The following is a 17364-nucleotide window of genomic DNA, read 5'->3' as shown; positions in this document are numbered from 1 at the left end:
GAGGATTAGGGCCACATGTGAAAAATTTATTTTGAGTTCTGAGATTAATCTCGGAGTTCTGACTTTTTTTCCCCTCACAATTCTGAACTCAAATACATTTTTCACATGTGGCCATAATCCTCCTCCCTGTACTTCCCTCTACTGCATCAGCCAAGGTAAAAAACTTTATTTTTTTTAAATCAGTACAGGGCCACATCAGCTGAAGAAGAATCCCCAAAGTCACCATTTTGCCTTCCAAGTACAGTATGGTACCTGTAAATGCTTTAATTTCATGGACCCCCAAATAGATGTAATCGCATCTAAAATTAACTTTTTGGTTCACCCGCCAAGGTTTTTACCAGCTAAATTAATTGACACTGAATTGATTTTTCATTGAAATATGTCACCCTACTCATTTTCATTACATTATGTCATTTACATTGTCATTCAGCATATGATTTTGTCCAAAGCGACTTACAATAAGTACATTTTGTTCAATTTTACTTCACAGTCTTCATCAGTTTTCACTGCCATTTTGTGTAGAGAATCAGGTACTGTGTGAGTAGATTTAGAGTTGAATTTTAAACTTTCTCACTTATACAGTGAATGTTTGTTGTCTTGGTCTTCATTTTGTATTTTTAGTGGCTTCACACCTGTTTACTTCCTAACAACATTAGGCTAGTTAACCATCCAGACAGTGGAGAAACAAGTTTAGATGCTAACACTTTATGAAGGAAATTTTTGAATATTTTTTTTTGGAAACCACCAGCGATTGTGGAACACATGCACCAGGATCTGAACTGCTTTCATTCACCAAGTACGACAGGTACACAAGGAATTTGACTTGGTTGATTGGTGTTGACACATTACAAGACAGCTACACACTACAGGATTTCCTTCCATGTACGGGACAACTGTGCTATGTTCCTCATTTTTGTTTACTACCGAGATCATTAACAATTCATTATAAGCATAACAGCCACCCGGTTCTCCCTCCCCTCTCACCTGGGCACTATGTCCAGCGGCGAGGCCGAGGCTGTGGTGACCTTGGGTTTCTGACAGTTGGCGGAAGCAGCGGCCGCGGCGGCGAGCTTTAAGGCGGACGTCGACACGGCGGCGCTGAGCGTCCGGGGGGCGTGGGCGCGCTTGGCGGTGGGAACGCCCAGACGGAGGCTGTTGTTGTTTCCCAGCAGGACCTGAGTGGTGGCGGTGTTAGTGGTAGTGCTGTTGGTGGTAGTGCTGTTGGTGGAGGTGTTGGCGGGGTGGGCGGTGCCGTTGTTGTTACTGGTGGCGGAGGTGGCGGTGCCGGGGTGGAGGAAGGCGGGGCTTGGGATAGTGGCGGGCGGGGCCGGGGCGGCGGGGGACGGGGACGCTGTGCTCGGGAGGTGCAAGCCCTTGTAGACACCTGGAGGGAGGGGTCAAGTAGAGTATGGGCGGTAGTGGGGGTGGGGGTGGGGGTGGGTTGGGGTGGGGGATGATGGGAAGGGTTGTGTCGGGGTTGGGATTTGGAGATGGAAGGTTCTAGATTATCAACCATTCTTTGAAGAAAAATCCTGCCGCTTCAATTTGTAAGTTAAAGAAAAGCACTTTAAAAAGCAGTAACAGAATTATAATTACGATTCAAGTAGAAATGCAGCTTTATTTTCATCTTTATTCTACCGTCAAAGTAGTTGTTGGCAATGCGGCACAGACTACATCAAACAGCTCGACAAATACCTAAACTGATGAAGATTTACAACGGGCACAAGATTCTCTGTCGTTTGTGAGACAAAAGCTCATTTATAACTTTTATTCTCCCCCAGAGGGTTTTTTCAGGAAGAAAAAGTACTCACTAGAACTTAAAGAACAAAAACAACGGGTTTCATTTCCCAAAGTATCTCACACAGAAATTACATATTGTCACTTTTCAGAGTTATCTACGCAACGCCACTGCCTGAAATGGTTATTTGTTGTTTGCGGGGCTGCTGTTGCTCGTTTTGTTCAGTCTGCTTTGTACTGTGCCTGTATTTGTTCTTTTTGTGCGCTCCATTGTTGGTTTAGAACTGTAATTGCTTTACCCTCTTTGTTTGCTGCGATTGTTCAGTGTCGGTGTGCATTGTCATATTTCTGTGTAAAATGCACTTTGAATTCAATGTGCTATGAGTTGAAGTGATTTCAGTTGCTTGCTTGAAATATTTTTGAAAAGAAATTATACACACTAGTTAGGGCTGTACAAGTAATGATGAATAACTTGTATAATCGCAATTTTAGGTCCCACAATTGATGATTGTAGAATGGCATATTGACAGTAATGAAACATTTAATTTAGGATGTCCACTGTGGTTGACAATAGTTGAAACCAGATGTCAAAAGGACAGTAAAATAAATTATGTTCCTCAAAGTCAAGACTAGTAATTGTGCTGACTAATAGTGACCAAAATATCAAGAAAAATAATCAGCATTTCAGCCATAACTGTGCTGCCCGATTGCTCCTTCGTCACAGGAGCAGACACCTGACTGCCTGGGTGGGGGTCGGGTGGGGTGGCTGATGTGGGAGTCGTACCTGAGGGGGAGAGGACTCCGTTGACTCCGCCTCCCAGGACCAGCTCCTCCTTGGTCTTGAGGGCCAGCAGCTGGTCGGTGGTGACCAGGGCCGAGGCGGCAAACTGAGCGCTGGCCTGGTCTAACGTCTTCGACACCAGACCCTGGAGAGAGGGAGGGAGTGAGAGAGAGACAGAGTGAGTGAGAGAGAGACAGACAGGGAGAGTGAGACAGAGAGTGAGTGAGAGACAGAGAGAGTGAGTGAGACAGACAGAGAGAGAGGAAGAGTGAGTGAATGAGACAGAGAGACCGAGACGGAGAGGGAGACCGAGAGCGAGAGAATCAATACAGGCGGTGAAAAGTGGAGAGGGAGTGAGTTGGAGCAAAAGACAGACAAAAAAACAAAAGCCAGACCAGCCAAGGACAGACAGACAGACAGACAGACAGACAGACCGACCTGTCTGCTGCTGGCTTGACTGGTTGACTGACTGACTGTCTGTCTGTCTGGATACTGACCTGTGTGCTGTTGGCAGTGGCGGTGCTGTTGGCTTGCTGTTGCTGCTGGATTTGCTCCAGCTGCTGTTTCTGCATCAGGGCCAGCTGCTCCTGATGCTGCTGGTACTGTTCGGCCGTGAAAGCTTGAGAGGGACAAACGGTGGAGAAGACGTTGTTATAAATCTGGAAGTAGATGCTCACACCTTCATACATGTGTGTTTTTAATGCTGTGTTTTTAATCACACAGTGTCTGAATTTTATAACTAACGAAAAGCAGGAATAGAGTAGGCTCTCGCTGGAAATAAAAGTCCAAATATACCTGAAATTGGGGCTAAACAATAGTGACCTAAAAACCTCCGAATAAAAACATTCAGTGTTTTCACTCAATATTGAGACTGCAGTGTGAACTGAGATGCACCAAGACAGTTTTATCTACATAATATATTCCTGAGTTATAAAATGTAGAAAAAAAAGCGTGGGTGGGGTGTGTGTGTGTGTGGATGAGATGCTCTTGCCCAGGATCTGCTCAGTTTGAATAAAATAAACACATTTCCCTGACATGCACACTGATCTGTAGGCCAGGGATTCTTCAGTACCAGAATACTTTGTTTAGGAAGCAGTCTGAAACACTTTTTTCTGCTAAGAAACACTGCGGCCTCTTGCGATTTGTAAATTGTGGTCGTTAATAATGCAATTTCGACATTTCAGCTCCACATCCTGGGAAACAAAACTTCACAAAAAAAAACAGAACACATCCCTGATTCATGAAGCGGTTTGAAACCACAGTTTTCTTTCCTCCGTCTCTTTCTCTCACACACACACACAACCCAAGGATCCTGAGACGATACCGATATAGTTCTAAAATAATTTTCTGTCTCCTTGTTGAATAAAAGCACATTTCATTACGCGACAGAATCAATTATTTTTCTGATATTTTCCTGCCTGCGCTTTCAAGCAGTGCCTTAAAAAAAAAATCGAGACGCCGACAGGCATCGTTTTTCAATGCCCAATGTCTTTCAGGGCACTTCGTGTTCTTTTGGCAGCGTGCCCGTTTTGGTAATTCATGCACTAACACAGGGATAAAGCCACCCACACCAACCCACACCCACCCAATACTGCCTCGTTTGAGTCAAGAAAAGACTAAAACTGAGGCCTCATCCTCAGTGGAGCACAGCAGAACCTTACAGCTCAGACTGATCCAGACTGGAGGTCAGAGCTGTTTGATGTCCAACATTTACACATCGTCACATCGCTGAACCACACATATCCGAAGGCAGAGTTTCAGTCTCCATTGGGTTCACATTTTTGGGGAAAACATCATTATCATATAAACATTTTAAGTTAAAAGTGAGGGCGTCGCTCGCTGCCTCTTGGGAACAATGTGTGTGTGAGCTGTAGGGCCGTCACTTAAGTCTCTTTTCCACCGCTGAGCATTGTTCTCCACACTACTTACTCAATGATTTTGTTGCTTTGGCTAATGGTTGCATTGCAAAAGTGAAACGCTATTTTCAAAATATTGATGTTGATGGAAAAAATACGTCAACATGCCTCATGAAAAAGTCACATCGGCACTGACAGAGCCCATCGTCGATGTCCGGCACAACCCTCCTGTGGTCAGCTCTGCCACTCAGAAGTAATGCATTAAAATGAGAGTCAATCCCGGCTCAGCTGGCACGGTCCAACATGGCAGCATCGCGGTGAATTACTGACTACTGCCTGATACTGAACCAGATTATTTGAGAAAATTCAAATTCAACATTAAACCCCAAAGAGGATCAAATCATTCTATTATGGCTGAATTCTAAAAAATTACAAGCAAAGTGATTAACTCTGACTTGCGTATTAGACTTGCCTTGGTGTGTGTTGGGTCTGGCCATTACTTAAAACATCCCCCTGCTCTGAGAAGACTTCTAGTGCTTTACCAAACCTTTACCAAAGCATGTTAAAGGATAAGGCCGGTGTTTTTTAATGCATTGCTTATCGTCAACAAATCCTATGAAAATAACAAAATCAACAATGCGTTTGCTCTACTCCCGTTACGTTCTGACTTCCCACGTACCGTTTTCAGCCGTCATCATGGAAGTCATTGGCTACAATACAGCTCACAAAGACATAGTTTACATTTTAAAAATCGCTAACTGTTACCACAAAAAGTCAGGCTGTTGTAGTTATTACCAAATCAAATGGGAACTAATTCTTCATTACGCCGGGGACTATTTTCGGTGCTACAGAACTACTTTCCTGAGATCGCAAACGTGTTTACAGCCGGCTTATTAAGTTGTTTGAGGAAAAAGTCGGCCGGCCCGGTGCATCGTGATGATGAAATATGCTGCCAGAGCAGCAGCATGGCTCTGTGACGGGTTTTTAATCGTTTTTTTAATACAATGGAGTTCTATGGCTGCTGGGACATGGCTGCATTGGGCACCGGCTACATGGACGAGACTTGTTGGCAAAACAAAATCATTGCTGATTTTGTTATTTTCATAGGATTTGTTGATGGTAAGCAATGCATTAAAAAACACCGGCCTTATCCTTTAAGTGCTTGCCAGTGAATAATGACAAAACATCCAAGTTCTTCCAGCCATGGGATTATTTGCATCCCAATCATCCAGCCTCTAACCAACCTGGTCTTAAGTCTTTCTTCACTGGCTCTCTATTGATTATGAAGTCTAAGTCGTTTTTCAAAGCATTGCGTGGCCTTGCGCCTCACAGTATCATTGATTTACTTATTCCCTATAAGCCTTCCCGTTCTCTACTCACAGCATGCAGGACTCCTCGTCATTCCATGCATTTGAAAAACAGCAGCAGTGGCAGAGCCTTCTCCTATAGCTTCCTACCCATGTGATGCAATCTGACACTAGCATTATTTAAATCCAGACTTAATCCCCATTTATTCAGCACCACCTAAAACCTACCTTAACTCTCAGCTGCAGTCTGTCCTCTTACTTCTGCAGACTTTGCCGCTACCCTCACTCACACACGCCGTATCTCTTGGTGTTTCTTCTGTCTCGTTTATTATACTTGTTTTTATCCGTTTTTGTGTCCTTTGTTACCCGTAAAGCACTTCGCAACAAACCTGTCTTAAAATCGCTGTGCTAATAAACTTGAGCAGATCAGTTGTTCCAGAGGAAATCAATAATCTGGCGTTTTGCATGCACATCAAAGTGAAAAAAATTCGACATGTAAAGTGCTTAAGGGGACACTAAGACAACAACTGTCTGACCGGCCTGAGCGGGAGTACCGTCGGGACCTGTGGCCTTTACTTTGCATTCAGCGCCCCATGCCTCTGTGTCCACACACCCTGACAAATCCCGTGCATCTCATGAATTTATTTATCAAACCCATTTTTTAATTGACTCCTTGCGGACCGGAGAGGGCGGGAGGCGACGCAGCGTGAATGCCAAACAACGGTTATACCTGCCGAACAATACGGCCTTTCAAAATGCCACCGGTGGGCAGAGGATAGACACCGGTCACGCTATTAAACGCTCTCGGCAAACAAAAGAGGCAAGTCGATCACTGCCGCAGTCCAGTGAAAACACCAGAAAAAAAAAGAAACTGAACAAATTTTAAAAAAAGGAAGCGATCTGACACAGTAGCATCCTGAATAATTTCATGGATGGGTACTTGGCAATTACCTCTCTCAACTAGCGGTCTGTTAACGCCAGCAAGCCAAAAAGGTAGGACAGATGTGGTGCTAGTGTGCTAATGTGTGTGTGTGTGTTGCTTATAAAAATCCAGTTGGCTGGCAAAACAGTGAAAGTGGTAAATGAGCAAAGAAAATACGGTTTCCATGAACTCAAAAGGAACCAGCAAGAACACAACCGCTACTGCTTTTGTATGCTTGTTTATGTGTGTGATCAAAGTATGCCTGGCACACAGTGTTTAGTGTGCAGCCGGCCACTCACCAGCGACGGGTGCGGGTGCGGGGGCCACCCTGCCCGGGGGATGGGTGCCGCCGGGCTGGCCCCCAAATGTGGAGGCGGAGACTGGGCGCCTCAGGCCCCGGCTCAGCCTCCTGAAAAGCGGGTGGGCATTGTCCAGCTCATGTAGTGGTAGTGTCCGCGGCCTAAAGTGCCTCCATCGGCACGCCTTTATATTCAACAGTATCTGACTGAGGTCCGTGGAGGAGGGAGAGGAACAGGAAGGAGAGGAGTTGAAGGAGGAGGAGCTTCTGTCCGAGGTATTTGTTTCTGAGGTACTGGCAAACTTGTCGGCGGCGGGCGAGCACAGAGTAGTTGTAGGAGGAGGAGAGGGAGGAAGAGGCAGGTCGAGCATTTCTGGATCCAGTCCGTGGAAAACGTTGTCGTAGTCCGTGTGCGCCCTGTCCAGCAGCACCCTGCGAGAGGAGGAGAGGGTGAGTATTTGTGCTAAGACACACCGATACAGTCAACAAGAAGAACGTGTGCTATATCCAGTAGTACTTCAACAAATAAAAGCAACCACCAAGAAAACACCACAAGATAAAAAGATAAGTTAAGACGGTAAAAATACTTTTTTTAAACATGTCTTTGCATGAATATCACCAAGACTGGTTGCCACATTTTTGTTGCACTTGCTGAATAAAGTGAAGTCGATTAATTTCCTTATTTAAAACACAAAACAGTATAAAACAACCTCCAAATCCCAACAGCCATCCCATTCCAGCACTAAAATGACTTCATTTCAAATCCCAACTCTCACTGCATTTTCACACTTGAGCAACCAGTCTTTAGAGTCCATTTATTCTCTACAACCAAAGAAATGTCAGCTGATGTTGACCACAGTCACCTTACTTCCTTGTCTGCAAAGAAAAGCTGCCTGCAGCTGAACTTTTGGGCATCATTACCCGTCACCCGTTACGTACTAGTGCTGCCACATGTCCAGCCTATCACTGCACAAGCTAAAACAAATGCAGAGTAAGGGATATAACTGAGAATAACTGAAAAACTTTTGTCGTAATTAGTAACCAACAGGAGAAAAAAAAAGAGCAACTGACCTGCCCCCTCGTCCCACGCGTCGCCGGGCCATGCCCAGGCAGCGCCGCGGCACGGTGAGCGTGGTGAGGCTGTAGCGGTAGCGGGCGTCTGCCAAACCGCCCTCCCAGGGTCCGCACCACGGCCAGCTACCCACACGCTCCTGACGCGTCTGCAAACACAAAGAAAACTGAAACTCACTGAATTCACTCCTGTTGTCTGGGTGTCCTGCTTCTGCCTCTTGCACTCTTTACGATTGGTAGCTTGTAATATTATCAATCTAGTAGTTATAGCTGTGGCACTTGCAAGTTGCCCAAACTTTTAACATCTAAGCTGCTATTAAAATCCGATTCATTGGCTTTTACCACAATCAATATAGACATTAGACATAAATCCTGCATACTAAGCTGGAACAAACTGTACGCTCTGCTATAAGAACTGAGTTCTGAAAATTGCTGATACAAAGATGAGTCTCTTCTACTGGACACTGGCCTGCTGGCTCCTACATTACTCCAGACCAGTTCTATTACTTTGATGTGAAATAAAATGGGTCTGGAGCCTTTCAGAGTGTGATATAACACATTCATCTCAATGTGGATAATTATTCCTACTCCAACCAGCGCCTGAGATGAGCATTACAAGGCATCTACAACCTGCCATTTCTAGAAATTGCTATTCAAATACTTTTTTGTTTTTAAACACAATCAATCTAATACAAGTTAGTTTGGACAGATTTTAATCATGATTTACTGTCAAAGTGAAGTCCTAATGTGTTTTGTTCTAAGTGTGTGAGGATGGCCGAGCTGTCAGATATCGAGTTACTTACAGCGTAGTATTGGCAGCCTGCCTTCCTGCGGAAAGCGTAGGCACCGTCTGGGTCGTTCTCCTCCTCTGCTTCTGATGAGCCCGAGTGCAGCTGGGGACACAGAGATCAGACTGAGGTCAACAGCAAGGCAGGATTTACAACACAGAAGCCAGAAGAGCTGGTTTAAATATACTTCCCACCCATCATCCCATGTGCTTTTGCCATTTTGGGTGGATTTATCAGGGCAAAGGGCAGAGAGCAGGACAGCTCATGGCCTGCAAGCATCTAAAAACACAGTTGGAGGTATGGAGAAGGCCTGGTGAGGCTAAAAGTGCAGCAGGGCAGCCAAGTGGTTAGAGAAACTGTTCCTGAAGAGAAGTTTGCAATTTAATTTCCCTGGAACAGGCAACGTGTCTACAAACGTCTGTGTGCTCTGTCCTGTCACACTTGTCAAGACACTGAATCCCTATGTAGGGGTGTTCAAAAAAGATGTGGCGATACAAACAAGGCCCACAATGACATGAGGGAAAAAAAAAAAAAAGATTATGCAAATAAGTGGCGAACCAACTGCATTTGGGCAAAAATCCAGTTCTCATATTCTCCCTTCTTTCAATTTTTGCTCCAAGTTGAGAAGAAAAAGGTGTCAGGATTTCCTGAATTTTATGACCAATCTCTGTCAGTTTATAAAGGATCTTCACAGACAAAATAAAGCATGGAGGAAAGTGGCAGAGATCACTGGTCTTCCCGGTGTTTAGCGTTACCTCAAGTAGCCTAAAATATTTTAGCTGCCAACTTTAGCTGCTCTGGTAGGCTAAAAAAGGAATGTTAGCTTGCTAGCCTACCTATCCCATCACATCCAAATAACTGTAGTCACTTAGCTAGCTTTGGTAGAGTAAAGCATAGATTTCAAGATTACATTTTCCAGACATATGATTATAGATTTTATTTGGGCAAAATTAATTAAAAGAAAATGCTAAAATACAAAATAGATCTACATAAATAATGTTAAACAAATGGAGAATTCGCTCCAATGCTTTACCCCAGAACACACCAGTGAAATGCCCACAAGCAATTACTTTTGATAGTGAAGAAAGTGTTAATGCTTGATCTGCATGTACCAAGGTGAGTGTGTCAATGTCTCTCTGTGTGTGTGTGTGTGTGTGTGTGTGTGTGTACCTGGGAGAAGGGCTCATCATCGGAGCTGGGGAAGTCGTACTGGTTGAGGTCCTTGGCATTGAAGACGACGGGACCCGGGTGGTGGGGGGCGCCCGACGACAGAGGCAGCACCTTCTGCTTCTTTTCGTACTTCCTCTTCTGCCGGGGGACTTCCGTCTTCTCAGGCTGGAGGAGGAAGAGGAGGAGCAGAAGAAGAAGAGACCAGTGATTGGCATTTCATAATACTGTAGAACACTTTAGAAGAAAGCCTTTAGATTATCAGATGAAACTTAAATGATCCCTGCGGGGTAATTGGGTCCTGGCTTGTGATGCAAAAAATAAAGATAAATTTAATTATTATTGATCCCTGAAGGGAAATCGGGTCATTGCAGTAGCCAAGAATTGGACACCGATAAAAATACATTAAAACAAATTAGAGATTCAAGATACAATGCCCTCATAATGCCAATACAGGGTTACTATTGGGTACAAAGAACTTTAGCTATGTACTAGTGGCAGATTTTAAAGTTTGCAGATGTTTGCAGTTAACAGATTATTTTTGCTGTTTCAAGTTTACACCTGGTCCCAACACTTTTTAAGATCTGAACCAAATTCATTTTCCATACATTTCCATATTTCCCAGACTTCTTGATCGTGTCTCACCTTGGACTTGTAGTCCTTGAGGTCCATGTGGTCCTGGTGTCTGTACTGGTTGGTGAGGGGGACCAGGGGAATGATCTGCGGCCTCACAAGTGCCCGCTGGGCCAGCACCTCCGCCATCACCTCACCGCCGAAGTCTGACATGACGTTTCTGGAAAAGAGGACGAGAGGAGGGTCAGACCAAACAGCTTTTTGCAAAATGCATTGCCTCATGAGACTGGACAAAAGCTACTGAACTGATGGCAGTGATCAATCATGTACAGGTTTCAAACAATCGAATTTGGCACAGTGGTGCGTTTCTCCCCTCACGATAAATCAATGAAAATTAAAATTGGAAATGGTGCCAACTAACATAGTACCGTACGTAGCAAAAAAGTTGTTTCAACAATTCTTCTTTTTCCTCAGTTTCAAACTCTGAGCAGTTACTGCCGTTTATCAGGCAGCCCTGCTTTCTCCACCCTGCTGAGACTGTTTTTTGTTTTCCTTCTGTAGTAATGGAGTGTGTGTGCAGCCCGAGGCGAGCTCACCTCTTCTCGAAGATCTCCAGTGTGAGGTGCAGCAGCTCTCTCTTGCTCTTCTCCCTCCTCTTGATCATTTCCAGGATGGTGACGGCTCGGCTCAGATCCCTGCGCAGCTTCAGCATCTTCTCATACGACGCCTCGTCATTCTTACGGTTCTGGTCGGGGAACAAAGGAATAGATATGAGCAATACTAAAAGCAAGACTGAGCAATATATGATATACAGTATATGAGCAATAAGAATTAAATCTAAACTGTATATTTAGCACTTCAACAATGTTATGAGCTTTACACTTAAGACAATAATAAATAAAAGCCAGTTAGAGAAACAAAATTGCCGGGCATTAATTAAAATCGTTGATTAAAAGAGTTGCACAATAAAAAGCAAATATGAAAATAAAATACATAATTATGCCACTTATAAAGTTCATGTTGGGTTATGTTAATTAAATGTGGGAATCAACATCGCCAGACAGGTTTTGATGAATTATCACACTGATGATGGTTTAGGACTTTGCTTTTACAAAAGAAAACCGGTTCGGGCCGCAGTCAGACAGTGAACAACACCAAGGCCAAATTCTTTATATGACCACTTGGTGGCACATACGTCCTTTAGAATAGAGTTGAAAGAGAACTACAAAGAGTCTTCCCACAGGGTCACACAGTGTTTCCACTGTATTCATTCAGCTGTGGTACACCACTACAGCAATTAGATTACCCACCTGAGTAAAGAAAATGTGAAATTAAAATTATTTCCTCTAAAAACACACAGAGGTGCAGTGTTTCCAACAGCTTGGCACGTTACTCTGGCGGTTGGGGTGTGTGTGTGTGTATGGGTGTGTGTGTGTGTGTGTAAATTCTCTCTCTCATCTGCTCAGTCTATTCAAACAATAACAGACTTGATGGTTTCTTTTTTTTTCCCTGGTGTGTGTGTCCAAGTAGACTAGCCTATATTTTGTCTACATTTAGTGAGCTCAGTATCTCTGGTCAGGGACTATTAACCATGAGCTAATGAGGCTAGAATTGGCTAACTACTGCAACACTATCTGACAATTATACACCATTCAAACATTTTCTCTGTATTCAGTTTGTCGTGACAACACAGCTACATAACTCCACCATACACCGTGTCAACTATGCCATGAATTATGGTCAGTGTTGTTCACTAACATGCTTTCGGTGCATGACAGCATTACATCTTTGCACCAGAACCAGGACCAACACAATGATGGGTGTGGTAGGAAAAAACATATTAGCCGCCACAATCACTGCTGAATAAAAACACTGTAGAGGACACTCTAGGCCGGGGCTACCAACCTTCCTGGTCTGCATCTTCTCGGTGCGTCGTCGGAAGGCCACGTAAGGGTCGCTGGTGCTGGAGCCGTCCCGCTTCTCCTGCTTGACGTTGGGGATGAGCGAGCTGCCCTTGCAGCATTTCCTCTTGCGGCTCCAGTAGTCGAAGACCTCCTTGATGAGCTCGTCGTCCTCCTTCAGGAGCAGTTTGGCCTCCGGGAGGCTCACCAGCTGAGAGGGAAGGACAGGGATTACACTTTGATGAATAAGATAATGCGCATTTACATGGTGAGAATGAGAAATCTGCTGTCGGGGCATTCACGCCTATGCACAGTCTGTCTGTGTCAGTCTATTTGATGGACTTACTTAAAGAGTTCATTTCCAAAATGCTGCATATCCCCTTTGGACAAACAAGCCTACTATCTTGCCTACTATCCTTTACCAAAGAACCATAATTTGTTACAATTTTGTGTTACCAATCGTTTTGCAAATCTAGGCATTGCTTTTTTCAAATGGTGGATATCTAATTTTGGGGGGGAAAAAAACACTCTTAAATTTGTATGCGTTTGGTAGGCCTTTCTTTACAGACACACAGGGCCCACCTGCTGTCCGCTGCCTTTCTCCAGCCGGTCGATCATCTCCTCAAACTGCAGGAAGCTGATCTCCATCTTCTTCTTCAGCTTGATGACGAAGGCCTCGTCGTCCGAGTCCAGGTCGTAGTCGGGCTGCTCTGTGTCCAGGCTGAAAGCTGCAGGGAGGCGGAAGGAGAGGACAGGGACTTTAGACGTGGATAGATGAATCCATAGGCTAATGAATGGTTGCAAGTTGTCATGAAACTTGGGGGGAAAAAAAAGCTGTAGAGAAAGAAAGTCTAAGAGGTGGACAGATGATTCTGCTCATACGGATGTAATTAGGAATGGGAAAAAAGTTAACAAAAAAAGAAACCTTCCCCCAAGCATTAGATCAGCCAAATTCATTTAAAATTTTCAAACTCGTCTTAAAACTTAGGCTATTTTCTATTCACTGGCCTTTCACTGTGTTTGATGTTCTTTTATGCTCCATTGCTCTTATTTTGTACTTTTAATCATGCTCTCATTTCCCTTAACATCTTAATTTTGTGTTCCATGCTCTGCCTCCCTTTTCTCCTTCCTTTGTAGATATTCCCTTATTTTGTTAAACACTTTGGTGCAAAGTGTGTTAAAGCGTTGTATGAAGTACGCCGACTTCACTTTATGGCATTTAGCTGACAAACTTATCCAGAGTGACTTGGAATGAGTGACTGATTGTGAAATGTAGGGGAAAATATATGTATGAGTCTACATTTTTAGACTCATGGATCCATTCACAGGGTTGTGATCATGAATGCAAATTAGTCTGAATTAGAAAAAAAACAAAACATAAATCTCTCACATTTACATTTTGGGATTTTAGCTGATGCTGTTATCCAGAACGACCTACAATCAAATGAGCAGGCAACCCTATCTCTATTTAGAAATGAATGAGAATTGTGCATCCAGAAAAACTGACATGCTGAATAAATTGAGGGGGGGAAAAAAACAAAAAACACAGCCCATTCATACAAGTTAGGATCATTCCATTTGTGCTTACGCTTCATGGCAATCTGCCTAAGGCCCTTTCACAGAGATTAGTCCACTAACCCAGACAAGGTGCAGGGGAGACCCAAGTCTCTAGAAGCACGAGTTATTTTCCTGGCTTAATGCTGAATCCAGCCGCTGCCTTCTCATCTGTAGTACAGTTGTGTCCCCATCAGCCTTCTGTCTTTCAGTGTAGAAAAACTAAACACCTGCCATGATGACCTGCCAAAGACTTACTTGTGTGCTGTGAATTTAGCAGGTAAAAACTTTGAAAGCGGCTGGTAAACTTGAGTCCACCAGCCCCTTCCAAGATTTTACCAGCTTATAGAAAAGACACTGAAAAATTAGGGCTGATTTTCTGCCAAAGCGGCTATATACATTCATGGCTTTTCCATGAATGTGTAGTCTAGTAGGACAAGCAACTAATATTTTTGTCCACAGGCTACAGTGGCTATAAATCCCACCACCATTCACCATCCACTTTCTACATTTTGCCAGCCAGCTACATTTAAGAAAGGGACCTCTAAACAGTGGCAGATATACTTTGTGGCTTAGCAATATGATTGTCAAATAGGCCACATCACTAAGAATATTTTTCACAACAAATATTACAAAGTGTGAAAAGACACGTGAATTATAATGCTAAATTTGTATTGGGACAAAAATAGTTTTTCATACAGATTTGGAAATAAGTTATTTCTCAGACATGCGCAAGACACCTGCAGTGTACATTACCATCTACATAGCAGTCCATATGTTTTCAATTCAGGTTTTTATGATGAAGTATTTTAAGGACACTGTTTGTAGCACTGCAACATGTACTTGAAACATACCTGGAACCAAAACGGGGACAGATGTGTGGCCAAAAGAAAATTAGGCTAGCCTATTCCCGAGCAACACTGACCCTAAAATTATAACACTTACCCTCACACTGCTTACAGATACTGGCCAAGCTGTCTTGCCTCTAAACCAATCTCATAAACACAATAAAACATTGAGATGAATTACGGCTGCAGCTTTGAAGATATGCATGTCAAATTGCTTTCTCCCCAGCCCTCAAACTGTAAACAATGTGTCTCCATTAGCAAGATGGCCACAGCGTTAAACTTGGATGAGCGCAGATGGCAATTATGATGCATAATTAGTCTCCCATGAGGAAAAAAGACAACAAACTATATCCAGAGCGGGGCTAGCCTCCAGACAGCATTCCACACTAGAGGGCCAACAGTCATCTGGTGCAGCCTTTAAACACAGCGGCCTCCAGCACCGGCCCTCAGAGTGCAGAAATTTAGCGTGGGTAACCCCAGTGAGGATGGGACCCCTAACCCTGGCAGTGTTAGTGCTTTAACCATTGAGCTTCACAGGACCACAGACTAACTGGCACACATAGGAGTGGACATATGGACGCTCGAACACTACGGCTCGCCAGGGGCCCGGGATCTCTGAGGCTGGGGACACACTTGAGGATTATCGGGTACAGCAGATTTGCCCATTGTGAAAATTGGGAGGGGAAATTCAGATCAGAGACTTGGTTGGGACTGATCGTCAGCCAAGATTGTTGTTGTGAGGTGTTGATAGATTCAATCATAGCCACCACAGTCAATTCACAGACTGATTTGAACATGTCATTACACAATATTAATGTAAATTGCATTAATGTGCATGTGAATGCACATGAATGCACACTGGATCGTGCGAGTCCCTGGGAGATTAGAGATTCTGATGTCAGTGAGGCATCAGGAGTCAGCAGGATAATCTCAGTTATATCTTTAGGTGTGATGATACCCCGTCTTTGCGTAATCATCTAGTGTGAGCATATTTCCGACAAAAAAAAAAAAAGCCTGAAATCCACCGTTATGCATGTGATACTACCCAGTTTTCAAACTCAGTTAGAATTTGAAGTCTTCTAGCGTGTCCCCAGCCTAATCAAGAATCACTCATTGTCCAACCAGATGAGATGAACTCACATAAACTTCAATTTCCAACCATTCAAACTCAGAATAATTGCCTCAAAACTGACAGCAGGAGATGTTTTCCTGTGTATTCATTCAGCAGCAGTGTTGCCACACTACTGCTGAACACTGCCACGACTGCTGAGAAAATGTGAAATTAAACTTGCTCTACGATACAGCCTGCCACAAAGCACACACAGCTACTTACTATTACAGAGCAAACAATGCACCAGCCAAACCATTCGCTGCTTCAGCTTTAAAATGATAATTAAATCTGAGCTTGGGTTAAGGCAAAATGCTTTCATGTTGAGCAGCAATCAAGGCATCCGAGTACGTCAGATAGAATATATGGTTACTGAAGTGAGTAATACAGAAAGCTCAGTCTCTTTGATATCACAGAAGTATGACAAATCAGTAATAGAGCTCACAGAGGATGCGGCCTGTGCCATTTACATAGTTTCCAAATGTTTCCCCATTTTAAAATAAAATAGCTTTATGCAGACATTTGTTTCTTTGACTGGATTGTAGTGGATAGTGGCTGGGCCAGGCCATACTACCAGGGCTGAAGATTATTGTTTATAATGTCAACCATCACCATGTAAAATGACAGTGAGTTTACTTCTACATAAATTGTTTATTCATACTGGGAATAGGGATATTTTAGAATTTTTCAGATGTTTTGGTGCAAACCCTTAACTTTTAAGACCTAGGAATTATCACATTGAATTTTCTCTACATTTCCAGACTTTCTAGACCTCTGAAAGAAGCCTGAAATTAGTCTCAGCACTGGCAGCAATTTGACAGGACGAAACATTGGTCATTGCAGCTTTCAACTGATAAGTGTCTCAGTTTAGGGTACAGCAAATTGCTTTCATTGGAGAAGCAATCATAGCAACTGGTTGTGACACAGACATGGTTACCGAACTAAGCAATCTAGCAAACTCATTTTCTTTGATATGGTTATTGAACTAAGCAATCTAGCAAACTCATTCTCTGTGACACTAGAGGTATGACAACTCGGTAAAAGCTCATAAAAGACATGACTGGTGCCATTTAATGGATGGATAGCTGTCAGAAACAACAAACCGTGAACACATCCACCACCTCAGTGACTAGGCCTGCCAGCGTTTCCCTGAACTGACTTAACACTTTATAACCCTATAACACAGCCAACTCAACAAGACAAAAATCACACCATAGCACATTCCTTTTGTGATCAATGCGTTCTTTACTAGTGAAAAAGCAAGGCAGAGTTTGTCACATAGAACTAAATGACAGACAGTTTCTTTCTTCTCATTTTCAGTGGGGGAGTTTTAATGTCACATGGGTCTAAATGTTGCTTCGGGTCGCCTGTCCTTTCAGCCAAGAAAGATGTCTGAGGGAAGCTCTGCCATCTAGTCTGTAAGATGACCTAATGAAACCATGCAGGTCCAGAG

The 17364-nt window shown here is 43.5% G+C and overlaps 1 protein-coding gene across 2 annotated transcripts in view; it reads right to left on the bottom strand.

The window, feature by feature from the left end:
* The window catches only part of LOC139657548 (enhancer of polycomb homolog 1-like), a 30508-nt gene that overhangs the window by 1857 nt on the left and 11287 nt on the right, over positions 1 to 17364 (bottom strand). Inside the window, exons 3-16 of one of the 2 annotated variants that reach the window (XM_071535439.1) lie at positions 12984 to 13129; positions 12406 to 12612; positions 11097 to 11245; positions 10573 to 10720; positions 9931 to 10095; positions 8776 to 8865; positions 7973 to 8121; positions 6931 to 7333; positions 6682 to 6699; positions 3838 to 3869; positions 3391 to 3401; positions 3016 to 3137; positions 2522 to 2663; positions 985 to 1384 (exon numbers count right to left, since the gene is read on the bottom strand). In XM_071535439.1, coding sequence (XP_071391540.1) covers positions 985 to 1384; positions 2522 to 2663; positions 3016 to 3137; positions 3391 to 3401; positions 3838 to 3869; positions 6682 to 6699; positions 6931 to 7333; positions 7973 to 8121; positions 8776 to 8865; positions 9931 to 10095; positions 10573 to 10720; positions 11097 to 11245; positions 12406 to 12612; positions 12984 to 13129 — 2182 coding nt within the window. Of the gene's footprint in view, positions 1 to 984; positions 1385 to 2521; positions 2664 to 3015; positions 3138 to 3390; positions 3402 to 3837; positions 3870 to 6681; positions 6700 to 6902; positions 7334 to 7972; positions 8122 to 8775; positions 8866 to 9930; positions 10096 to 10572; positions 10721 to 11096; positions 11246 to 12405; positions 12613 to 12983; positions 13130 to 17364 lie in introns of both variants that reach the window. The other variant, XM_071535431.1, reaches the window with a different exon arrangement.

Source organism: Centroberyx affinis, unplaced genomic scaffold (assembly GCF_046629955.1).
Source record: "Centroberyx affinis isolate AG114_WGS23_722 - 3 ecotype Tasmania unplaced genomic scaffold, CSIRO-AGI_Caff_v1 ptg000177l_1, whole genome shotgun sequence".
Taxonomy (NCBI): domain Eukaryota; kingdom Metazoa; phylum Chordata; class Actinopteri; order Beryciformes; family Berycidae; genus Centroberyx; species Centroberyx affinis.
This window is presented reverse-complemented; position numbering and strand designations above follow the sequence as displayed.